Source organism: Microchirus variegatus (genome assembly GCF_963457635.1).
Source record: "Microchirus variegatus genome assembly, chromosome: 11".
Classification (NCBI taxonomy): Eukaryota; Metazoa; Chordata; class Actinopteri; order Pleuronectiformes; family Soleidae; genus Microchirus; species Microchirus variegatus.
In genome coordinates, this window is record NC_139812.1 from 26,105,253 (window position 1) to 26,131,817 (window position 26,565).

General features: G+C 39.7%; 1 protein-coding gene across 1 annotated transcript in view; it reads right to left on the reverse strand.

Annotated features, from left to right (window-relative positions):
- Positions 1 to 26,170, reverse strand: part of LOC310933994 (exportin-1) — a 42,068-nt gene extending 15,898 nt beyond the window's left edge. Inside the window, exons 1-13 of the mRNA XM_083897593.1 lie at positions 25,782 to 26,170; positions 22,350 to 22,481; positions 20,701 to 20,802; positions 15,277 to 15,349; positions 12,542 to 12,603; positions 10,250 to 10,294; positions 7,325 to 7,506; positions 6,700 to 6,748; positions 6,487 to 6,606; positions 5,293 to 5,421; positions 5,038 to 5,196; positions 3,603 to 3,800; positions 1,185 to 1,323 (exon numbers count right to left, since the gene is read on the reverse strand). Coding sequence (XP_083753719.1) covers positions 1,185 to 1,323; positions 3,603 to 3,800; positions 5,038 to 5,196; positions 5,293 to 5,421; positions 6,487 to 6,606; positions 6,700 to 6,748; positions 7,325 to 7,506; positions 10,250 to 10,294; positions 12,542 to 12,603; positions 15,277 to 15,349; positions 20,701 to 20,802; positions 22,350 to 22,475 — 1,384 coding nt within the window. The 5' untranslated portion in view covers positions 22,476 to 22,481; positions 25,782 to 26,170. The remainder of the gene's footprint in view (positions 1 to 1,184; positions 1,324 to 3,602; positions 3,801 to 5,037; positions 5,197 to 5,292; positions 5,422 to 6,486; positions 6,607 to 6,699; positions 6,749 to 7,324; positions 7,507 to 10,249; positions 10,295 to 12,541; positions 12,604 to 15,276; positions 15,350 to 20,700; positions 20,803 to 22,349; positions 22,482 to 25,781) is intronic.
- Between the last annotated feature and the right edge of the window lie 395 nt (positions 26,171 to 26,565).

Here is a 26,565-nt window from a genome sequence, read left to right on the forward strand (position 1 = left end):
TTCACTAAATGAAGTCTTTAAAAAGTCACTTAATGACACTTGTTTAATTATAAGCCTAATATTATTATTGTGTTATTGCAGAATTTGACCATATTTGTCTCGTAAAACACGTAAATATATCCTTCATTTAAAGAAATAAAGCAGGTTTTTAATCTGAAATGAAAGGTAACAAGTGTACTTTAAGCTCATGTAATACAGATCATAAACTGTGGATTAGGTTTTGTTTTAGAGCATATTTAAGAATGTGTTTACAGTGTATTTTAGAGTATATTTACAGAGTATTTTAGAGTTTATTTACAGTGCATTTTGGAGTGTATTTACAGTATATTTACATTGTATTTCACGGCGTATTTACAGTGTATTTTAGAGTGCATTTACAGAGTATTTTAGAGTTTATTTACAGTGCATTTTGGAGTGTATTTACAGTATATTTACAGTGTACTTAAGAGGATATTTACAGTATATTCTAGAGTATATTTACAGCGTATTTGCAGAGCATTTTAGACTGTATTAGCAGCGAACTTTAGAGTATATTTACAATGTATTTTAGAGTAAATTTACAGTGTATTTACAATGTATATTAGTGTGTATTTACAGTGTATATTAGTGTGTATTTTACAGTGTATATTAGAGTATATTTACAGTGTATTTTAGAGTGCATTTACAGAGTATTTTAGAGTTTATTTACAGTGCATTTTGGAGTGTATTTACAGTGTATTTTAGAGTATATTTACAGTATATTCAAGAGTATATTTACAGCGTATTTGCAGTGCATTTTAGACTGTATTACCGTCGAACTTTAGAGTATATTTACAATGTATTTTAGAGTATATTTACAGCGTATTTACAGTGTATATTAGTGTGTATTTTAGAGTGTATTTTAGAGTATATTTACAGGGTATTTTAGAGTGCATTTACATTGTATATTAGAATATATGTACAGTGTATATTAGAGTATATTTACAGTGTATTTTACAGTTTATTTTCACAAACTTTCCATGAGTGCAGATAAACAACATGTATCCACATGGACTCGTATACACATATATACGTATACATATACACATTATGTATATCTCATGTTGCCCACAGCCTTACAGAGATATTGTGATATATATATATATATATATATCGATATATATTTTTTATATATACACAGATATATGAATGTTGTGGAGCCGTACCAAGGGTTTCCCTCATGTTCTTGTAGAGGTTGATTGAATCCGTGTCCTTCATGAACTCCCTGACCACCTCGCCCTGGTCGTTCTCGACCACCAGCACCTCCTCGGGCTTGGCCATCCGACTCACCATCAGCAGACGCACCTGTCACGGGAGATTAAGACGTTGTCAGCACCCGTCACGCCTTCACAGAGATTCACGGAGCTTCACGGAGCTTCACGCTCGCACGTGCACGTGTCCTACGACTCACAGTGAATTCTGTGAGTCACAGTGAAACACTCTGTGTTCACAGGCCGCACATTGACCTGAGAAAATGTTATTTTGTTAGAGACCAAACGATAAAGAAAACAAGATGAAAACTCTCGTTGCTTTGCGTCACTGGCGTCTAATTTTTCAGCGACTTTGTAACGAGCAGCTATTTTGGCAGCCGTTGAACAGCCGCCACCTGTTAGCAAACCTGTGCCAAGTGATTCTACAGTGACCGAGAGTCAAGACCCTGGACTCAAGGCTGCAGCAGGCCTGGAAGATTACCAGTACATTTCCACTGAAAAAAATAATAAAACTTTACATGGGATTGGAGACTTTAGTTTTGGGAATTTTGGAAATATTACAAACGATATTTGGATAAAGCATCAATGAAGACATTCCTTCCTTTTGAAAAATGGTTATAAATCTAAATCAATGTTGGTGTAAAAAGAGCTAAACACACACTTCAACTATTTTTATTTCCCTAAATAATCAATTTAAAGTTGTTTGCATCAGCTACTTCACAGTTTGCAGATTTCATATCTTATCTAACTGGATAAAGCCTAAAAGAATATCCACAACATATTGCTAGGGACGCAACGATAGCACGATTAATTAATTATTAATCAATTACTAAACTAATGTCGATAACTTTAAATAAATTAAAAAACAAGCTTTTGTGACATTTCAGCTTCTTAAATGTGAATATGTTCTGGTTTATTTAGCTCCAAATAACAAATAAATCATTGAAAACTGAATAATTTTTGGTTTGCCATCAAAAACAAATACATTTGGGGACGTTATTTCAAGGTTTGGGAAACCAACAAATACTCAATTAATAATAGTTTATTAACATGTACGTCCTCTTCTGCACATTTGTGCAGTATCCAGCTCAAAATGTGCGGGGTTTTTTTTTTTTGCATTTCTCATCTTATTTTGTTTAACTTGTTAACACTAGTTCATAGTTTGAAGCTTTTGTATCTTCTATATCTGGATAAAGCCTAAAAGAATATCCAGACATATTGCTAGGGACGCAACGACAACACCATTAAAATGATAGTTCGGAATTTTGGACATAAGACCTATTTTCCAACTCAGCCGGTGTGATGGAGACGTCTGGAGACGTTTTCAAGAAATTTCATTCAGTTCTTCTAGTTGCAGAGTTCGCTGGTGCTATGGCTAGCGCAAGTCAATGGTGCAAGTTCGCATCGCATTAAAAACACTCATACCGACTCAGGAGTGCACCCGAGGCAAATCGATTGTAACGGCAGACTATCGATGTACATATCTGTGTTGATAGAATGTTTGAAATAATACCAACCTTGCAATTTGAAGGATTTATGTCTCAGCAGCAGCAGCAGCGCGTCATACAAGTATAGTGCTGAGAAAGTAGTCAAAAATTCATGCGATGCGACGTTAGTTTTGTTTCAAATATTATATCAACACAGATATGTACATCGATAGTCTGCCGTTACAATCGATTTGCCTCGGGTGCACTGTGGAGTCGGTATGAGTGTTTCTAATGCCATGCTAACTTGTATCATTGACTTGCGCTAGCCATAGCGTCAGCGAACTCTGCAACTATAAGAACTGAATGAAATTTCTTGAAAACGTCTCCAGACGGGCCCACGGTTGGTGTAGTGGTTAGCACTCTTGCCTTTGCAGCAAGAAGACCCGGGTTCCTGGGTTCGAGCCCCGTTTGGAACAACTTTGGAACAAGGGCCTTTCTGCAAGGAGTTTGCATGTTCTCCCCGTGTGTGTGGGTGGGTTTTCTCCGGGTTCTCCGGCCTCCTCCCACAGTCCAAAAACATGCGATATGGGGATTAGGTGAATTGGTCACTCTAAATTGACCGTAGGTGTGAGTGTGTGAGTGAATGGTTGTTTGTCTCTATGTGGCCCTGCGATGGACTGGCGAACTGTCCAGGGTGTACCCCCGCCTAGTGCCCAATGTCTGCTGAGATGGGCACAGAACCCCCAGCGACCCTCTGGTGGAGGTAAAAGCGGTAGATAATGGATGGGTCTCCAGACATCTCCATCACACCGGCTGAGTTGGAAAAACAGGTCTTATGTCCAAAATTCCAAACTATCCCTTTAAATGTGAATATTCTCTGGGTTTCTTTTGCTCCATAGAACAAAGAGCTCCTTGAAAAGTGACCGATTTTGTTAGCGTGCCGTACCTTCGACAGCACGGGCAGATAGAGCTGTCTGCGCGGTGGGACGTCAAAGTGCTGGTTACCGGAGAGCAGAGGCGACGTGGACGTGGAGAAGGGACTCTCTCTGTACAGCTCTGCTGCCAAGTGGTTCCAGTACTCCAGACAAATCTTGAAGATCTCCGTCTCTTCCACCTCGGACACCAGCAGCATGTAATGCAGAGCCTTGGAACACAAGAGACACACCACACTTACTCATCAGGCTCATTCGATGTGAATATTTCCCAGGTTTCTTTGCTCCGTGTAGACATTTAGGTTACGTTAGTGACGTAAAGCAGGAATTCCCAAACACTGGGTCAATTAACATTTATGCGTTTGTCATAAATTAAAAGCATGAACTGTTATAAATCATTTGTTAAATATAATTTTGTTTTACCACTTATGCAAAAAGTATTATTTAATTATTTATCCAGTTATTTAACACTAACATATAACCATATACGGTGTTTTCCATACACATGGTGTATAAACGGAGTTTTAAATGCATGAAACAACAACAAAAATGCACATTTGTATTTAAAACACAACATATATCAAGTTTCTGAGAACACACGTGTGTCATTTGTAATAATTGTCCAATTAATAAATGAAAATGTGCCAAAGCTGATTATTAAAAATGGCAACTATCAGCGTTTACGTCATAAATAAAAAGCATAAACTGAAGTTTTAGTCATTTATTACACATCTCTTCGATTTTTTTTGTTTTTGTTTTACCACTTATGCAAAAAATATTATTATTACCAAACTGCAGTTCAACTATATACAATATTTTCCATACAAATGATGTATTAACTGAATTTTAAATACATGAAACATAAAAACACAACATTTCTCGAGTTTCTGAGAAATAATTGTCCATTTAATAAATGAAAATGCACCAATGCTGATAATTAAAAATGCAACCATCAGAATCAACGGCTATTTTTTTAAATTTATTTATTTTTTAACCATACTTTCATATGAAAAGCAGCTTGTTTTTAAACGTATTTAAGATATGACGGTGAACACATAGGTTAAAGTGAATTAAAGAGTTTGTTTGGCACCTAAAACTTGGAAAATAAACATGAAAACATGAATTTAATCTTCAGTTTTACCACGACCAGAGATCCTTTGTTTACCAATCTATGGTTCCAATATCTATAAGCAAATAAATGTCTTTCTTTGTTAAATGCTAGTTTATAGTAATATGTTATGTTATTATAATAATCTATATTATAATTAATAATAATATAAATATGTATAATATAATTACTAAATAGTATTGAATAATAATATAATATGTATTATTAAATATTAATATAAATATATAATAATAATTTAAGTGATAAGTTTAGTTAATAAGCTTTTTGAAGCTGCTGTCATTGTTCAATTCTGTGTCAGTGGTTTTCTCGCGCTCACTTACTTCCACTAACGTTTCTCTGAGGTTGAGTCGCTTCTCGATGAGCTGCCCGTGTTCTTTGAGGAACGTGCAGAGGAACAGGCTGAGGTTCTGGATGAAGTTCTGCTCGTCGTCTTTGCCGTTGGCGTAGGCCAGACGTATGTTGGTGTTCAGAGGCAGCATCTGAGAAAAAACGCAGGGAGACGGTCAGAGGTCCAGGTTCCTCAGAATCTCACAAACGCATCACACGAGTTTAAAGTTCGCCAACGGACCACAGACCTGTTTGAGTTGACACATGGTCAGAGTGAAGAGCGTGACGAACTGCTCCTCGTACTGACTGACGCTGACGCCGGCGATCTCCGTCAGGCACTTCAGAGTCACGTTACGGAACATGGGCACGTTCAGAAACTACAGAAAAAAGATAAACAGACGTTCAGTTCAGTCTCTTTACAAGAATGATTCACACTGAGCAGATGAGGTATCTGTGATTATTCCTGGTTTAAAGGCTGTTGCACTGATAATCACCATATTTATCAAATAAATGAGTAAAATACACTAAAATGTGATGTATATTGATTTAAACGTTTTTTTTGTTTGTAAAAATGGAATTTGGGCAATTTATAGTCAGTTTCATTGCTTCCAACACATGTAAATATCCTTCATTTAACATTAAAAAGCCAAAGAAATAAAGCAATATTTACAGTGTATTTACAGTGCATTTTAAAATGTATTTACAGTGTATTTATCGTATATTTACATTGTGTTTTACAGTATTTACGAGAATGTATTTACAGTGTATTTTAGAGGATATGTACAGCATATTTTAGAGTATATTTACAGTGTATTTTAGATTATATTTACAATGCATTTTAGAGTGTATTTACAGGGTATTTATATAGTGTATTTAATGTATTTTAGAGTGTATTTATAGTGTATCTATAGTGAATTTTATAGTGTATTTTACAGTGTATTTTGAGTGTATTTACAATGTATTTTAGAGTGTATTTACAGGGTATTTGAGAGTGTATTTAATGTATTTTAGAGTGTATTTATAGTGGATTTTAACAGTGTATTTTACAGTGCATTTAGAGTCTATTTACAATGTATTTTAGAGTATATTTACGATGTATTTTAGTGTCTATTTACAGGGTATTTATAGTGTATTTAGACTGTCTTTAATGTATTTTAGAGTGGATTTATAGTGGATTTTTACATTGTATTTTACAGTGAAGTTAGAGTCTATTTACAATGTATTTTACAGTGTATTTACAATGTTGTCTTTTCATGAGTCCAGAGAAACAACCTGTTTATATCCCTGTTTATCTCTTCTATACCTGAATAAAACTATACACGGACTAAAAAATAACCAGATATTATATATAAGACATATCCTCATTCTTTAGAGACATTAATATTGTGACATATATATATATGTGGATTACAAGGTTCATTAGTGCATGTGTGTGTCCGCACCTTATAAACCAACGTGCTGATCAGTTTGGTTTCAAAGATGTATCCCAGAGGAATCCAGTTCAGGAAACGTAGGAGGGTCTCCAGCGTGGCGTGGACCAGAGGGGCATTCTGGGAGTTTTCCTAAGGTTGGAAAATAAAAAAATAAAAAAACAATGCGACAAAGTCAGCATCAAATAAAGACAGATGATGACGAGATGAAACCGTGACACGTACCATAACAAACTGGCAGAGCTGGAATATCTGGGAGAATTCATTGCACATGCTGAAAGAAAGAAAAACACAACAACATAAAGACCTATACTGCAGCAGTCCACCAGGGGGCAACAAAAAATTTAAAGTTTTGGCAGGTGCCAGGATGTCATCCATCTTTATTAGGTCCATGCCCTTGTGTCATGTGACCTTCATCAGAAGTGAACTTTTTCTGACAGGAAAGTTTGTAAACCACTCACTCTCCCACACCAAATCCCATAGAGAAAATCGGTGATTTTAGCTCACGGGGAACACAGGGGCTGCTGGTCTACTTGCTGCCTCGTGTGGTCACTTTGTGTCACCGAGGTCAACCCCGAACACAGTATTTCAAATATCAAAGTCGTAAAATGACACATTTAAGGTTCCTGGTGAAGGCAGCGGTGGATCAAGAAGTCCTGTGTGCTGCGACGTGAAATCGCTGATTTTCTCTATGGGGTTTGGTGCAGGGAGGCAATTTCCAAAGTGACACAGAGTCTCTGGGATAAATCTTTCAGCCCTAAACAACAATATAAACTGCTAAATCAATCATTTCGTTTCAGTTTGTAGATCGATTCCAAAATAACCCTCAAAACACTCTTTATTTCCTGACCTGTCTTTTAGATGCTTGGCCTTGACCTGGGTCATCTGACCGCTGGAGAAGTCAAAGACCTCCTCACTGAGCAGCTTCAGGATGACCATGTTGTTCTGACAGAGGCTCTCGCTGGTGCGACTGGCTCCCACGATGTCACTGATGAAGGTGGGCCAGTGTTTGGGCCACTCCTGCTTCAGGATCTGCAACCGCAGACCAGACCAGGAAAAAAAGAATCAGGCTCTGAAATCTGCGACTCCCGCTAAAAAAATAACAAGCCCTTCCTTTCAAAGTCCTGTCGAGCACGTGCCACTGGTAAAGGGATAGTCCGCAGTTTTTTCCACGACGCGGTTCTATCGCAACAAGACTCGGCTCAACTCGTAACAAATTTTTTGGGGGTTTTTCCATCAGTGATAGAACCTGGTACCTGGTGTTTGTTTTTATTTCCAGCGAGCTGAGCTGATACTAAAATGTGACGTCAACAGACTGATGGTCACCGATTGGTCAGAGTTGCTATGATGACTATGACGGAGCTATGAAAAGAGCCTTTGTATGGTTCCTCAAAAACGCGTACCAACAACACGTCGCGTATAAAAACCACGTCACGAATCACAACGATCGTAAAGTACCGAACGATTATGTGAACAAATCTTTAAAAATCAACCGATTCTAATGATTCAATTACGGCCAAAACGAGTCACTCGTGTGTGTGTGTGTCTCGTAGGAAAACCACGTCACGACAGTTTCACGCAAGCCGTTGCTACGACGACTCCGCCTAGGTTGAGGAGGAGCTATGAAGGGTCATGGAAACGATACCAAACCAAGTAGAGTAGCCCTTAGCTTAACACTAATTGCCATTTTGAAGTTGTGAGGAATTCACTTGCATAAAATATCCTTTGTCTGGTTCCTCACAAACGCGTCACGTATAAAACCCACGTCACGAATCGTAACGATCGTAAAATACTCAGCGATTCTGTGAGCAAATCTCTTTTGATTCTAATGATTCAATTACAGCCAAAACAAACCGGCTTTACAAGTCACTCGTTTGTGTCGCGTTGAAACCCAGGTTGTGACGGTTTCACGCATGGAAACGATAACAAACCAAGTAGAGTAGCCCTTACCTTAACCATCACAAGTAAACGGATAGCTCTTAACCTAACCCTACTTCTACCCCGAGCACCAAAACCAGGTCTTACCCCTGGCTGTTTGTGTCATTTAAAAGTTGCGAGGTCCTCACTTTCATAAAACATCGTTTGTTTGGTTCCTCACAAACGTGTACGAACAACACGTCGCGTATAAAACCCACGTCACGAATCACAACGACCATAAAATACTGAACGATTCTTTTTCAAATCAACCGATTCTAATGATTCAATTACGGACAAAACAAACTGGCTCGTTTGTGTCGCGTAGAAACCCACGTCAGAGCGGTTTCGCGTAGCCGTTGCTACGACAACACAGTAGCTAGGTCTTGGAAAAGATACTAAACCAAGTTGAGTTGAGCCGCAACAGTACAGTGGAAAAGAGGCAGATAGCGTCATTCTGACATTTTATGCTAGAAGATAAACAGATACATCGATAATGAAATTGTTAGCTAGTCGCAGTGCGAGTACAAATATATATATATATATATATATACAGTATAAGGCCCATGTAGAGAAACGTTTTAAACACACCCTGCTGAGCATGAGAGTGGAATCTGGAACTTTCGTCCCTCAAGGCCAAAACTGCGTTAGCTCGGCCAACGTCAGCAGTGAGTGAGTGAGTGAGTCACTGAGACTGTGATTTAATACCGAGTCATTTATGAAGCCACACAACCTCTTTCTACCACCTTTAACACCGACATTGAACACACACGCGCGCACACACACACACACACACAGAGAAACGCGTGTGTTGACGGTTGTTAAGGAGTCGTGAAGTGGTCGGGACTAAAATCTGCTGACGAGACGACGCGCGCTTCAACGAACAGCTGAACATTCACAGGACGCAGCGCAGACAACAGTATTCGTTATATAACACTTAATTAACTGCTACATTAAAAAGAAAGCTCCTCTTTTCAGCCATTTTGTCCTAAAACATTCCAGCTGTTAATTATTTTATTCATTAGGAAACAGTGACTGCTTTACAGCCACATTAACTCATTAAATAAGTCCCACTACAAAAGCTGAGCGAGGACAGCATCCTCACTTTCTAAAACACCGTTTCAGTGTCTAATCTTGAGATTGTTGAATGATTACAAGCCAAGTACTTCCTGTTTTGTTTGGTGAGACCTTAAAGCTTATTATTATCATTATTATGCATTTTATTATTCAGCCACACCAGGAGTTTTGAGACGAGTCTTTCTTAGAGTGGGTCACATGACTGTTTACACCAGGATACGATGCGTTCAGGTGCAGACACTCGGGTTCAAAACCAGATTTTCTAACAAACGCTGATGAACTTTGTCAGTTTGACGCGTTTGACGCCGCTGCACGACAAAATGACAAAGGAGCAGCGGATCAGACAATTAACACATTTCTCTTGTGGTTACGCGGAGTTCATGATGCTTAAATATAAACGCAGACGTGACAGTTTGTGCGAACGCATCCGTAACGTCGTGATCGTGAAGGTGCAGATACGGCGCGATATGTTGCTCAGTCGCCACAGGGTTTGTCGTCGGCCTTTTGTTTCACATTCTATATGAGAAATTAATCGCAAAAAAAGGAGCTGCTTAGCTGTTGCAAAATCACCTGACAGAAGACGAGTTATTTCACTGTTCAAATATGAGTGGATAAACTATGTGTTGTCGCAACAACAAGAGTCTTTAACAGAGTAAAATAATCCTGTAGATATACGACTGTGCAATACATGAAAAATATGAAAATATAGAAGCTCATACAGAGGACAGGAAACATCTCTACCATCATACGCATGTTGTTGTTTTTAAGTCATACTTGAACTCACCTGAACAAGGATCATGTTCAGCTTCCCAATGTACACCTTTTCCTTCTAAAACAAAGACAAAAGAGAAGAAACAAAGCAGGTTTACTTACATTAATGTGACCGAGTTTAAACACACTGGAATGTAATCTAACTAAGAACAAGTTCAACACTCACTAAATTTAAAACACACACACACACAACAGATAATTAAAGATAATTATGATTAAAACGTTCAAACGTTCTCATGCGGCAGGGTAACGATTAGTCATCGAGTGCGTTTAATGTCGGGAAACTTGGATCAAAGTTGAAAGTGTTGCCCATAAATCAAAAGGTAATTCAGTTTTAACTATTTCGTTATCAAAGAAACCAGAAAATAATCACATTTAAGAAGCTGATGGATCACAGAACGTGTTTTAATTGTAGGAGAGAAAGCGCGTATTTAAGAGCAAAACAAGAACAAAATCTAAATCTTTTTTGGTTCCCTCGCTAAATGTTTTCCTCTGGTCTCCTCTGGGGGGCGCCAACATAACACGTTATTGTTGCTGCTGAAGTGTGTGTGTTTAGTTTCACACATTACACGTTACATATTGTCGTTACTTTTGTCCAACTCTTCTTATTATTATTATTATTATTATTCTTTCGCCTGTACTTCATAGAAGTCATCGTTTTAATCCAGATTATGCTGGTGGGATTTTACAATTAAGCGATAGCTCTCGCTCCAAACATCTTTTCAAACCTTGCGCGCAACATTTTAACCAGTTTATTGGTTGTTGGACGTAGCAACGCAGTGAGTTTTCCTTCAATTATTTCTCCAATTTTGTCCGTTTGATGACCAATCGATTCATGAAAGACTCGTCGAGAATCGCACTCGCGGTTATAAAAAGCACAGCATTAGCCAGGGTTCACAGACGAGTGTGTGTGTGTGTGTGTGTTATTGCGGCGTCACAGAGTAGGTGTAAAAATGTCTGACAGGCGATAAGAGTGGCTCCACTTTATCACGATCGATGCCAGAGGCGTTTAAACGCTGCACATGCAAAACAGGAAAACTGCCGCCAAGAGACCAGCGACGCGCGAGTCGGCGCTCGCCGCACGACGAGCTATGAATTTAGCTTATTTCAGTCTAAACGGAGACAAACCGGCCCAGCTCAAACGTCTTTATTCTCTTTTCCCCGAAAGGTCCGTGCAGCTCGGTTTAATGAGTAACGTTTAGCTTAAGGAGCGACACAAACAGCAGAAGCTGCCTCCTCAGCACAAAGTTAAACACTGAGAGCAGAGAGGCCGAGCATCAGTCACACACACACACACACGGTCATTTTTAAAGTGTTTACCTTCACCACAACCGACTCTCGTCTGCAGTTAAACGTCTGATTAAGTGTCGACAGACTGCTACCACTCTTTTCTGATCGGACGAGCAGTATATGTTCATTGTGAAACAAGTTTTCTGATTTTTAAGCTTCTTAAATGTGAATATTTTCCGTCTTCTTTGCTCCATAGAACAAAGAAATCAGTAAAACTGAATAATTTTTAGCTAATTTTAAGAATCAATCAAGTACTTCCGTACTCAAGTTCTTCCCTAAAATGCCTAAGTTGGGGGAACTTCGCCATCTGTTTGCAGAAGATGACATTTACCGGGGTCACTGAATGCATCTCGTTAAGCTCAACTTTCACGCATTTGAGACATAGATTATTTAAATAATCACAAAAAATCCTGTGGAATTTCACAAAAAAATCTACAAAATATGAAACTACATTTCTCATTGACAGATTAATAGATTATGAAAGAAATCGTTAATTGCAGCCCTGCTTTATGTTAATGTGTTTGGATATCATCACTCAAGGAACTAGAGCTGAAAATAAACCGTCAACTATTTTGATAAATCGATTAATCCGTTTGAATCTTTTTTGAAGATTTCTGATCGTTTCAGCTTCTTAAATGTGAATATATTCTTTGTTTTTTTGCGCCATAAAACAAATAAATCATTAAAAACTAAATTCGAGAACATCTTTTCCAGGTTTGACAAATACTGATCGACATTTTAGGGACCAAACATTAGTACTCCATTGATACAGAAAAATACGAAAGTAATCGCTATTTGAAGTTGGGGGAACTTCGCCATGTGTTTGCAGAAGTGATGACATTTACCGGGGTCACTGAATGCATCTCGTTAAGCTCAACTTTCATGCATTGTTTCTTTGCTCCATAAAACAAAAAAATCATTTAAAACTGAATCGTCGATTGATATTTTTTAACCTTTTCTGACATTTTATGGACCAAAAAATGAGTGGTTAGTTGCAGCTCTATATTCAACTCACCTCCACTTGCGTCGCGTCTGACGAAGTCTTGATAATGAGACCGACGACGTACTTTTTTATACCTGGCAAACAGACAAAAAGAAACCAAACACTTGAATTAAAACACTTCCGTGTTCATATCAACACATCTCGACACATCCTGACATGACGAGCTGCCTGCAGCGTGTTGCTCAATCCTCCTCGACGTCGTCTGTGGGATCGTAACGAGGATCAATCTGACACTTTTTTTAATCTCTGTACAGGTGTGGGCCTAGATTTTCCCACCCCTTTTCCACCCATGGTCCCAAGCTCACCTCGACTCGGCACGGTTTAGTTTGGTTTCCCACTACAAAATAGTACCACGTCGACGTGGGCGGAGTCATCACTGCACCGCTGCATGAAACTGCCGCACAAACGAGCGACTGGTGACTTGTAAAGCCAGTTGTTGTCAGTGCAATTGAATTGTTAGAATCAGTTAATTCAAACCATTTGTTCAGTACTTGTTAAGTTCCAATTAACGCTGTTTTTGGGTGTGTATCTGCGTCATTACAAGGTTTAAGAAGCCCTGAAGGTTCTAAACAAACTGTTCAGCCACTACTGAGAACGCTGTATTTTATTGTAATCTCGGGCTCAGCGAGATCTCTGAAAAAACCCGGTCCGGTTACGTAAACACCGGTTCTCCTGAACAGCAGATCCTCCCGCTCCGGGCACTAGTCCGGGCACATCCGGTTGCGTACATTGAACCGCAGAAGAAGAATAACGTCCGTTGGGGAGGTGTTTCACGAGCAACAGTGTCTTCTGACTCTGGGTCTGACTCTGGGTCAAAGGTCGTCAAAGGGACTGCGGTGCGGAGTCGTGAAGAAGCTATTTTTAAACACTGTTAAAACAATATTTTGATAATGAGTAGCAGTGCATCCACCGTTCCAGAGGGGGGAGCTGCGCTTCTGAGAGCGGGTGTGCCGATATGTCACTTCCGGGTACTGGCCAATCACAACACAGTCTGTCTTCTGGGTGTGAGAGTTGAGTCTGAAATATCGCGGCTGAGGACAGCGTCAGAAAAGAGGATTTTTTTTCTATCGGCTCGTTTACAGCAACTAGGAGGTTTTTGACCATAAAAACAAGTTAATGTATGTAAGTAGACCTCCTTAACTAACATATATGCGCAACAGGACCGCTCTATGTGACCTTTAAATATTGAGGTTTTAGACATTTCCCTGGTAATTGTTGCCGATTTACCCCACGTTTTTAAGGATTGTCAAGTCTCTTTTGCTGATCTGCAGATCGGATATTGTTCAGCTTCGGACGCCTCTTCCTGTGACGGCACTCGGGTCGCTTTGAACCTCGTCAGAGCAGGTGAAGTACCAGGTATCAGGCGCTACGCTAGTGGGAAAAATAACCGGGGCGAGTCGAGTCGGTGGAAACACGGCATTCGTCTCTCGACTGTAGCTGTTGGAATTCAGCTGTTTATAGAGTTATGTGCTGGGGTGTACGATGTGAGTGGAGACGAAAACAAGGCAATACTCTGATAGGAGGTGGGAGGGTGGTGGTGGTTGGGTGGGGGGGGAGGGGGGGGAGACATACTTGCCGGTCGCCCTGCACCGGGTTTGCCACTTGAACAAAATTCAGGCATCTACGGTCAGTAGCGGGGAGGTCTTAGGTAAATAGGGAAAAAGAATTATTCAGCAGACGCATCAAAAGAATCGAGGGAGGAAGACGACAACGGATTTCAGTGTGATTATTATGATTAAATTTGAGGAGAATTATCAGAATCTGCAATTATGCAGCAGTTAAACACTTCACAATAGTGTACTTAATTTAAGAAAGTTGATCATTATTAATAATGATGGATGGGCGAATGTGAGAAAACCATAATGTCGACTATCTTTGGCAACAAACCCCACATGAAAACATCGCTTCCGGCAAGGAAAACAATATTTTTTTGCTGAAGGACTGTACTTTCCTACTGGAAGCTTCAGTTTGCTTCACTCTGTAAACACTCTCACTCTCCCACACCAAACCCCATAGAGAAAATCAGTGATTTTAACAGAAATCAGTGATCACAGCACACAGGAGTTGTTGATCCACTGCTGCCTCCATCACTAAGTTCAAATGTCTTATTTAATAAAATTCGGCTTTTGAAATACCTCACTTCGGTGACACAAAATGACCACACGAGGCAGCGGTAGACCAGCAACCCCTGTGTCCCCTCCATGAGCTAAAATCACTGATTTTCTCTATGGACTTTGGTGTGGGAGAGTGAGAAAGGTTGTCGAACAGCTATATAAAGCGGCAGACGTATTCTTCAGATATCATAGCTTTAAGATCATGTAGATTTAATAAGGTGAATGTTGGCTAAAATCCTATTCTACAAGCCAAGAGAATAATGTGAAAGATAATCATAATTTGGGGCTTTATTATCTTAAAAGAACCTTGGGTTTTTAAGTACATTTCTTTAAAAGACACGCCTCACAAAGATCTCATCTCAGTGCTCGGGTGCTTTCGTGCTTTGTTTCCTCTGTAGAAAAACAGCTGCTCCGGTGCAGAATCCAACCATTTTGCAGCAGCCAGTGCAAACCAGTGGAGCAGAAAACAAACCAGCGTGCTTGGTGGGGGAATACCTCTCAACTTGGCAACAGCACGTCACGACAATAAAACAGAAAAGACCGAGAGAGAGAGAGAGAGAGAGAGAGAGGAAGAAAGAGAGCAAAACAACACTTTATACGGCTTTAAAAGAAAAAGTAAAAACCGTGTTTTACCTTCACACTGATTCCTGGGCAGAATCTTCCATCTCGTTTTGATAACCGTTTCCAGAATCTGAAGAGCATAGTACTGGAAGACGCAGAGGAGGAACAAGCATTAGGACAAAAACATCTTCGACTGTCATCAACATCATCATCATCATCAACAACAACAACAACAGGCAACCGTGTCATTTGTATACAAACCAAAAAAACAGTATGAAGTGGACCCGTTCTGGAATTTAACTTTAGTATTTTCCTACACTGGTCTGGTGCCAAACCGTGTCTCTCATGCACTTCATTCAGTCATTGGTTTGTTTTGGGTGACGTCTCTACACGAGCAGCATTAATGTGGAACACTGCAGGAGTCCTGCTGTTTCTGACAACATCACACAACACCACACACTAAACACTAACTCAACACTCCTAAATACAGTAGAAAAGGCTTCATTTAACAGCTCTCTGGCTCCAAAGGTGAACAGAACGCACAGTTTGCAGAGGGGTCCACTGGTTCTGGTTCTGATTCTTCACCGTTTGTGACCTCATGCGACCAAAGTGACACCATTTTTGGCATCTATATCACCGGCGGATACACGTTTCCAGACCCAAATTAAGCACAGAAAATCACATTTTAATATTGATGAATGCAAGTGCAGCATCGGCCCCACATTAAATCAGATTTAAGTCGATTAAACGCACACTCGTTTTGGACATCATTTAAATACTGAAGCGTTATTTAATTTCCTTAATGAGAAACAAGGACTTGTTTGTATGACGTTGATTATTCAGGAAACATTCAGGACAGATAGTTCCCACTTTTAATTCATCTTCAATCAATCTTAAATTCCCTTAATTTATAGCCCAAAAAGACCTAAAAGCTAAAGGTAGGATATGTGATATACAATATTATATGATTTAGCTGCAAAAATTGGTTGGTTGGTTTCTTTTAAAACCAATTGGTTTACATTTGACGAATAAGTAGATTTTGGAAAAATAAGTAGATTTTGGAGCTATAATTAGATTTTGGAATTATAAGTAGAGTTTGGAATTAAGTAGATTTTGGAAAAATAAGTCATTTTTCGAGCTATAAGATTTTGGAATTATAAGAAGATTTGGGAACTATAAGTTGATTTTGGAAAAATAAGTCGATTTTGGAATTATAAGTAAATTTTGGAGCTATAATATTTTGGAATTATAAGTAGATTTGGGAACTATAAGTAGATTTTCGAATTATGATTAGATTTGGGAACTATAAGTATATTTTGTAATTCCCTTAATTTATAGTATTAAAGACCCAAAAGCTAAAGGGAGGACATTTAGCTGCAAAAATGTTCTTTTACAATTAACTAAGCTTTTTTTTAAGAACCAGAACCCAAAACCAGTGAAACCTCATTAAAACCATACGAGTCAAGGATGATATCGCTAATATAATCTATATAGATTATGGTTAAAGTCTCTGGTAATCCCAGTAGATTTGGGAACAATAAGTAGATTTTGGAATTAAAAGTAGATTTGGGAACTATAAGTAGATTTTGGAATTCCCTTAATTTATAGTATTAAAGACCCATAAGCTAAAGGGAGGATATGTGATATACAATATTATATGATTTAGCTGCAACAATGTTCTTTTACGACTTAACTAAGCTTTTTTTAAAGAACCAGAACCCAAAACCAGTGAAACCTCATTAAAACCATGCGAGTCAAGGATGATATCGCTAATATAATCTATATAGATTATTGTTAAAGTCTCCGGTAATTTTGGAACTCTCCAAGATTTTGGAACAATAATTAGATTTGGGAACAATAGGTAGATTTTGGGAAGTATTAGTAGATTTTGGGAAGTATAAGTAGATTTTGGAATTAAGTAGATTTTGGAAATATAAGTAGATTTTGTAACAATAAGTAGATTTTGTAACAATAAATCTATATAGATTATGGTTAAAGTCTTGTGTAATCCCAATTCAGACCGCTTCATACTGGTGTGTGTGTCGTAGGGAACAGCAAGACAAACCACAGTGTGTGTGCCCTGTAGTAACGTCTTATCACTGAAAGGATCGTTTAAGTGTGGTTGTATGAGGCGTTGACACACACTCAGTGACTTTCTACACAACTCTGTTTGTGTACGCTTTGTAAAAACTCACCCAAACTGTAATCCCACGAGCTAAAACGCTGATTTTCTCTGTGGGCTTTGGTTTGAGAGGAGAGCGAGAAATATTACACAGCAAGTCGTCTTTTATCGGCGTAAAGCAGAGCTTCTTGCATAGGTGCTGCCACAGAGAGACAGAGATAGTATTTATCGTCTGCCCTTTAAGAAAAGACGCGAGGCTGAAGTGGAAGCCGGTTCAAACGAGTTCTGATACAGAAACGACGACCTGCGTATGAACCTATACAAGCGTGTAAGGTGAGTGCAAAACATAAAAGGTTCACACAGAGGTCAGGCAGACAGGAAAAGGGAATCATGTGAGATAAAGACACAAACGTATCCTTAAGATATCGTACGATCCTCTCGTTTCATCACTGAGCTCCGTGTTCCTCATACAACCACATTTAAATAAAACAGAACTGTCCCTTTAACTGTGAAGTATAGAGAAAAACTCTAAATATGTACTGACTGTATGTATATATATATATATATATATATATATAAACTGCAATTATAAGTGAGCTTCTATTGTTACTTGACTGACTGTTTCAACTGCAGGGATCATCAATCCGAACGTACAATGATTCCAAATCATATTAAAACAGGGATTATTGATGTGGGACAAAGAGGCTTAAAGATTAAAGGTAACATCTCCTTAAATGTAAATGGAGTCTTCACTAAAGGTCAGTCAGTTTTTAGAAAGCAGGGCAGCCGATAATCCTTTTTTTTGGTTCCATATATTTAGCTAATTTTCCTCCATCTGATAAAACACAAGAGGACTTTGTTAATTTGTACGTATTGTGCAAATCGCCAAAATGGAAGCCAAAATTCAAAAACCGCCGACTTCCTTTCGAGTTGAGGTCATGGTTACGTTTGACTTTTTTGTTCGTCTTGGTCGATGACATCTTCTCACCAAGTTTCGGGAAATTCGGTGGAACTATATTTTACCTCCATTTTCACCTTAGGAGGCGCTGTAGAGCCCTTGAGCAACGCACGGGTCCAGGAACTATCAAGTAGATTTTGGAATCAAGTAGATTTTGGAATCAAGTAGATTTTGGAATTATGAATACATTTTGTAAAAAAGCAGATTTTGGAACAATAAGTAGATTTTGGAACATTAAGTAGATTTTGGAATTAAGTAGATTTTGGAACTGTAAGTAGATTTTGGAATTAAGTAGATTTTGGAATTATAAATACATTTTGAAAAAAATCAGATTTTGGAATTAAGTAGATTTTGGAACAATAAGTAGATTTTGGAATTAAGTAGATTTTGGAATTAAGTAGATTTTGGAATTAAGAATTAAGTAGATTTTGGAATTATGAATACATTTTGGAAAAAAGCAGATTTTGGAACAATAATTAGATTTGGGAACAATACGTAGATTTTGGAACTATAAGTAGAATTGAAGTTTATCGACTTTAATTTACAGATGGACATTGTTGGCTTTGATTCTTGTGTTGGACGTCGCGCTCATGGTTCTTCAGTGACGACGCTCTCTGACCAATCAGAGGCCAGCAGTCTGTTGACGTCACACTTTAGTATGGGCTCAGTTGAACCTCATCAGAGCACGAACTAAACAAGTTCCATCGCTGATGGAGAAGAAAACGTCGTCATAAAGCTTTTTATCTACAAAAGAAAAAGCTCGGAATAACAGACGCGATTACAGGTCTGGTTCCGTTTGGGGTCGTCTGAGGAGTTCGGGGTCGCGTACAGACTATAGTACTTTACTGTTCTACTCGTAAATAGAGGTAAATGCGTCGCGGGGAACGCTAGCGGTGATCCCTACAGGCGAAAGTGCAGTCGCCATCATCTCTAACTGCAGCCTGCACCCTCCCTCTGTCCAATGAAACAGATGCAATAGAAACGGATGAACAGAACTGAGTCAAAGGGAATTTAAAAAAGGGTAGACCTTGTGGAGGCCTGCCGTCAATGCCTAGCTGTGTCATGATGCACAGGATGACACACCCCGTTTCTTCCTATTACAAGCCATAAACATAATGGAACATTGTGATTAATATCAAAAAAAAGAGTCACAGCTTGAATTCAGTACATTTGTTGTTGTTGTTTTTTTTAAATTACGGCAGTGATTAAAAGTGCTTTGAAATAACGCACCAACTCGTGTAAGAAGAGAAATGTAGAATTCAAGAGGTGTTTTTACCTTTAGGTTTCCTCTTTTCCTCTAATGTGCCCCCAAAAATTACACAATTTATAACTAGAAAAGAACACGGTTGGTGAATCAACTCAGACATTAGTAAATTAAAAAGAAGATGGTCAGTGTTAAATGCAAACAAGTCAGATCAGTGTCACCGTGACTTTGAGGAAGTCGAATGACTTTGTGCTGTCGTCGTGTCATTTACAAAAAAGATTTTAAATATTGCCAATTGTGCTTTTGTGACAGTTTCAATACATAGTAGTGATTATTTATCCTTTTAAATCACTTATTTTTGTCATTTCTAGCTTCCTTTCACTTCATTTTAGGGCTGTAATTTACAGTTAATCAATTACTAACTATTTAGGTCATCAATACTAGTAAATTAAGTATTTTAGAAAACATCATTATCATTGATGATTATCATTATCAACATAAAACATCATTAAAACATAGTAATTGAGTTATCCTACATAAGTGAAATAAAGGTTCCATAAAAATCTAAGTGAAATACTCAGTTTATAAAATGCATTGCGACATTTGTCATTTTATTTTTTAATTATTTATAAAACAATTGAAAAAAGAGTTTAACAGGTTTTATAATTTTGAGCTCAAATCTTTTTTCCCCCACATGGCTGAACTGTTTTCTTCTGTTCCCAACTTCCTGTCTACAGTTTCAACTTCCTGTCTACAGTTTTAACTTCCTGTCTACAGTTTTGGTCGAATCAATCTGAATTTTTCCAGTAATCCTAAATCACTAATAACGAACAAAACTGTATAAACAAATCATCTAATGTCATATCACAGTCGTCGGATTAGAACAGTATTTGGTTTGTGTACGCAGCCTCAGAAACTCTGCCATCGGACCACGTTTGATCTGGATTACGATCTGGTCCGGATTACGGATTTTGGTGGCAATTTAAACGCAACATGGTTGTTCAGATGCGCGTCAATCGCAGCGACATCTGAACACGTGAGGATGAATTTGGTCGTGCTTATGTAAGACGGTAAAGCTCGTAAAGAACGTCCTTCTGGATCGTTTTAAGTTTTCACGATTCCTTCCTCAAAGCACAAGTGTGTATGTGTGTGAGTGTGTGAGTGAGTGAGTGTGTGTGTGTGTGTCAGTTTTCTGGACTGGAATGAACTTACTTTAGTGTTCATGTTCTGGGAGAACTCCAGGATGGTGTCCACTCTGGTCCAGGCGTCCGGGTGCTCTTTTAAGTGCGTCAACACTTCCTGGGCCATTCTTTGCTGCAACACACAAACCAACGGAAACCTCAGGCCTGGATCAACTTACCGGTTATCCTAACCAAGTAAAACATGTTTGTGATTTATTAGCTTCTTAAAAAAGCCGTGACAGGTCTCTGTAATACGTAATATATCTAGTAGAATGTCAAAATTAAAATCAACAAATCTTTTCCCCCCCCGTCTATTTTTGTTGGGCGATATGCGTTCCTGTTCTGATGCACCAACACTGGACATTGCTCGAATCCCTTAGCGAGTTCACAAACAATCTCAACGCACAGATGTGAGTAGACGAGGTGCGTTATTTCGTCATTCGTGGTTCGACTTTGCGTCGTTTCCCCCACAGTTTGGTGAAAACCAATCGGTGAGCTCTACGACCCAAGAAATGTTGTTGTGTATATCTCAATAGTCTTTAACTGAAGTTATTTGTTTTATTTTGGAGTTGAAGATTTGCTCATAAAGTGCACATTTGCACAGTGGTTCCAAGTTTTAAAAACCAAAGTCATTAACCTGGTTTATTTGTGTGACCATACATTTCAGTGCAACAGTGTGAATTAATACCAGGCCACATTTGTGATTTTACTGCCCTCTAAAGGCCACCAGTTGACACCGGTTTGGTGTCAATAACGCAACTCTAACAAACGCAATTTATAGTGTTGCATTTGTATCGATCATAGTCGAGCACCAGCTACTCCACATTCAGCTTCAGGCCTCCATAAATGCGTCAGACCGGCGATGTGCCTGGTCGAGGCGATCGCGAAAGTTAGCGTTCAGCGCGACGACACGATTGCGGTGTGTGAGCGCTAGCCTGGGGATCAAAAAAACATAACGGAACGTAGCACCTACAGGGGCTGAAATTAAGTATGTCAAAGCAGCTTTGCATGTAATTCACAGATGACTGCTGTAAAGTACATATTAACGCAAGTGAACTAGCGTTCGCTAAGCTAGCTTCTTGATGATTTTCCGACTGATAGACGTACGACACAAACATATTACTAGTACTAGTACTTGCATCATAGGCTGACGGTTAATGAATAAATGAGCATGTGATTTAAAATAACATCTACGACATATCTCTGCGGTACGCGATGATACAGCGGCTTCAGGGTGTTGGTGTTTAAGGTGTTGGTGCATCGCCGTAGTGCGCTTCACAGAGATTGCATTTAAATCAATGATTTAATTTCAGTAAAAACGTTGAAGTTTTCGAGCCGTTTCCGCCATAATGTGTGCGTTCTTCTTCTCTGCTTCCTTGTGGGATGTAAACAGCGAGCAATACTGTCCCCAGCACTTCCTGTAGCTAGTTCTGGATAGCTTGAGTGCGTGTTTGTTTGCAGTTACAGATGAGCATGAAGCTGTCGGTGTGTGATTTACAACAACAATAACACAACGCATCAACGCTTACATTTTAGCGCCGACGAATCGTTGCAGCCCTAGTGGTGTTTATGTCTAATGTAACAGGTGAAGCACAAACGTAAGAACTACGTTTGTTAGCATTTCATTTGCAGTAACAATTGCACAACTAATAATATGATTACAGTTTCAAAACAACGAACCTGTGGTCCCACTCCATGATACAGACAGTTCACCACATTGTCCAGCAGGTTGATATCCAGTTTCTGGTTGAAGTCCAGCAGCTGCTGTGCTGCATGGTCTGCTAACATTGTCATAACTGCTGGCATAGAGCTCTGCAACAAGGACAGCAAGAGGAGAGGAGGTGGGGGGGTCAGGAGTGCACACAACACATTCAACAGGCAAAGTCATGTGAACTGTGCGTCCAGAAACAATTCCAAACAGCTGATCGAGTAACAAAACACGCCTCTAATCCCCGCAGCGAGCAATCATTTGAAGAAGCTAAGCCCCCCGCGCGCTGTCACCGTTCTGTCACTGCTCAAAGTTTACAATTACAGAGCGAGCATTTATTATTGAAAAAGAGTCAGAACGACATGTTTTCCGTTCTTCGGCTGGGCTGTTGTTGTTGTTTTTTTTTACTGGGACTCAAGACGGTAATAACTTCATTATCTCAGCGAGTAACCTTTAGACTGTTGCTGTGAGAATTAGGCCTGCGTGAGTCTGTTTTAGAATTGTTCAATTGCAAATAAACTGTAATGCAAACAAAAATCCACATCTTTAAGTGCTCATAAACTGCCAAGGACCACCTACGTGAAAACATTCAGATAACACCCGCCCAAACAGAAGCAACAAAACCCCCACATTTACATCGCTCCGTCCATTCGAGGAACGTCCTCCCAAGAGTCGTTTGTTGTGGGTAAAAGTTTGAAATGACTTTGATGTAAAATGTCACTCAATCACAGACCGCAGGCTTCACAACAGTGCGGCTAACAAGTGTGCTTGAATGAGTGCGTCATGACTTTTCTGGCCTTTAGAAGAAGCCTTCAATTTGTACTTTAGGTAAGGGCCTCGCTCCACGACGGCCGCCATCTTGCATTCTACATAATCTGCATCGACGGGCTTGAAACATTGATTTTGTTTGGGTTTTTACGTCGCTAAACGAGCCACTTCCATATGCGTCACGACAGTCCATGTCTTAGTAATTTAAGTAACGCCTGTCTGTGTGTGCCCTCCTGTGGTGTGGGTCGATTGACAGGTGTCAAAGTCAAAGACACGAGTCCTTGATCACCTGTTAATCGCATACAGGTGACTTCTGAAGTTTGTAATTTAACTACAGATTAAAAAAGATGTGATTAAGAACATTGAAGTTATTAGAAAGTGAAGAACGCTGCCATAATCTCCGGTGTAATGCTGCCCTCCACAGATCAAAGTTCCGTCTTCTTTTCCTTAGTTCAGAGTTCTCCATCACAGTTCAAAGTTCTCTAATGCAGGCCGACGTTCTCCACCCAGCTGCTTTCTCATCTCCTCATTCTCTTTATCACAGTTCAAAGCTCATCTTCATTCTTTTATCCCCCCTCAAACCGTAATCCCTCCCGGATTCTTCCTTCCCATCTCCTCAGCCCCAAATAATTAACGCCCGAGATGCAGGTACGACACTATGGTTCATTTTAATGCTAATGCTAATAGGAGGCTAATGCCAAATTGGGGTGTTGCACAATACAGGCGTGCACAATGTACGCCTTATATGCAAGTGTGCAGAGAAATAAGAAGTTCTTAAGATTTAATTTAGTATGGTAACTTAAATTTGAATTCCAATTGATCAGATTATAGCAAAATGGAGTAATTTCATTCCCAGAATGTTTTTAATTCAATAAAACGTGTTTTATGCATTTTATATTATGTTTTTTATTATTGAAAATACAATATATAATTGCACTACAGTAATATGTAGTTTGGAGACGGACCATTAGTGTTGTTCAATGACCGTTTACTTGTATACACATAAATATTGATAACAAAAAGTTGTGTACGTACAAAAAAACTAGTGTACATTTAGGTAAGGACCCCAAAAAACTGCCCACGACCCATCTAAGGACCCCAACCCAGTGTTTTAGAACTGCTGGCACTGGCTTCTCCCAACGCTGCCTTTCTGCTTAGGGTAAACTAAATCCCCGTCTTACATATTTACATTTTATTTTATGCAAGTCATTCCCTTCCTATAATAATAGACAGGTTAGCACATATACGACATACTCTCCTACTATTGTGCAGCCTTACTTGGTTCCCTTCACTGTGCTGATGATGACAGGAGGCTGCTGCCATAAATAGGTTAGCAGTCGTGATCTGTGTGGATTGTTGACTACAACCATTCATAAAAAAAAAAAACACACACACACAGTCAATGAAACCTGCCTCTTTGCATTAATCAAACGTTTATTTTCCAATATCATGTGAAACCCAGAAAGGCCACGTGCCAAAACGTACCAGACGACGTCACTGTTGTTTACATCTGTGAGTGACAGCTCCTCCTTAAGTTTGTATCATAATTATTGTCATTTAATAATAAAGATAATACTAATGTGCAAGTGTGGTGACAGTTGCTAACACCACATGCACGACGCAAGCTAATGTAAACAACACACACAGTAGTTAGCATCGTGGCTACATCTTAAGCTATCCGTTCACATGTGCCGACTCTATACGACCACTCCCACCTAACAAGACCAAGGATGCTAAAGGCTAGGATACGACTCCAACTTTTAGCCGTTTGCTTGTTTACATCCGCCAGTGACCTCGGGGCTCGCGTTTTTAAAACGGTGATATATTATTAGCAATAAGAATAGCAGAATAATCTGCTGAAGTGTGTTGACAGTTGCTAGCATCACATGCAATTAGGCTAACGTAAACAACACTCACGAACGCGCGCGCGTCTCTCACACACACACACTCTAGTTAGCATATTGGCTACATGTACAGCTATCACAGTTCACATGTGCAGAACACTTTGCAACCACTCCCACCACACTAAAACAAAACCCGGGACGAGGAAACTCGGTCGTCTGGTGGGTGTTTTTAGCTGATGATGCTAAAAGGCTAAGTGACCGTTCATCCCTTAAAAAAACTACAACTTTTCCTTTAGCGCGCGCACACACACACACACACTTTTAGCCGTTAGCCTTGGCAGCAGCAGCTCCACGGCGATAAAGTTATCACCGGAGCACCTAGCAACACCAACTTGACATCCGCTCACATCACACGAGAAGTGATGCTGGTGTGGTAGTGGAAGTGGGAGAGGCACGCGTGAACTCACTCATTCACACACACACACACACACGCTGCAGTTTGGGTTACTTATTCATCTGCAGCGACACACGTACGCGGCCCGCGTTAGTTGGTGAGTTACGGCACTTTAAGCTAATCCTTGTAACCGCAAAACAGGAGGTTAATGCTCGCTAGCTATCAAGCTAGCACGGCTAATATGGGGAGGGGGGGTGATCTCCCACTGCTGATGCTGCTGCTACTTCACACTGCAAACAACCACGTGCTAAAACACACACATTGCATTTATTTTGAAATCCACACTTTAGCACATTAATACGACAATAAAGGAGACGTTAATCACAGCAGGTACCTACCTAAAGTCCAAGGCTCTGAGTGGAAAAAAAAGAGTGGCGTTTGTAGCCAGAAGGAACTACAAAGATACAGTGAGCGCTTCAGTATCACTGATGAATGAAGGAAAAAAAATAAATAAAAAATATTTATTTCCTATTTTGTGCAGCGTTGTCTGTCTCCACTGAGTGACTGAGTGATGTCTGGCTGCTTTTTTTTTTTTTTTTTAAAGAGGAAAACCCACTGATTTATCCCCCCAAATCTGTCTCTCCTCTCTCACGGCGAACCCTGCGATGTGTCGCCGCGACACATCTTACGCCGAGAAAATAAAAAACAAAAGCAAAAAAAAAATAAACGTGTTTCACTTTGGAATTAAATTCGTCAACTGTGTTAAATGTCCAGCGGCGGCTCTCGGTGCGGAGGTTTGCGGTGTGTGCCCGCCTGCCTGCGCCTCCTTTCCTCCCCTCTCTCTCTCCTCTCGCAACCGGTTGAAACCGGTTCAGACTGGGAGATTCCATCTCGGTTTAGTTTTCAGCCGATGGCGCCGCGTAAAAATTTGGACTCGGGTCACGCCCACCGCGCGCCGCGATTGGCTGCGGCGGCGCCGAGCACTTCCTCAGCGGCGCCCGATTGGCTGCTTGGCACGTCAGTCTATTTCAATTCGCTCAAGCGCCCACGCGACTACTCCGCCCGTAGAGAAAAAAGAGGGCAGACTCCCAATGCACAGAATGGACTCCGCTTCAACGCAATATATAGAACTTTACACTTTTTTTTTTGCGTGCGACTTACGTCAAATAACCTACACATTTA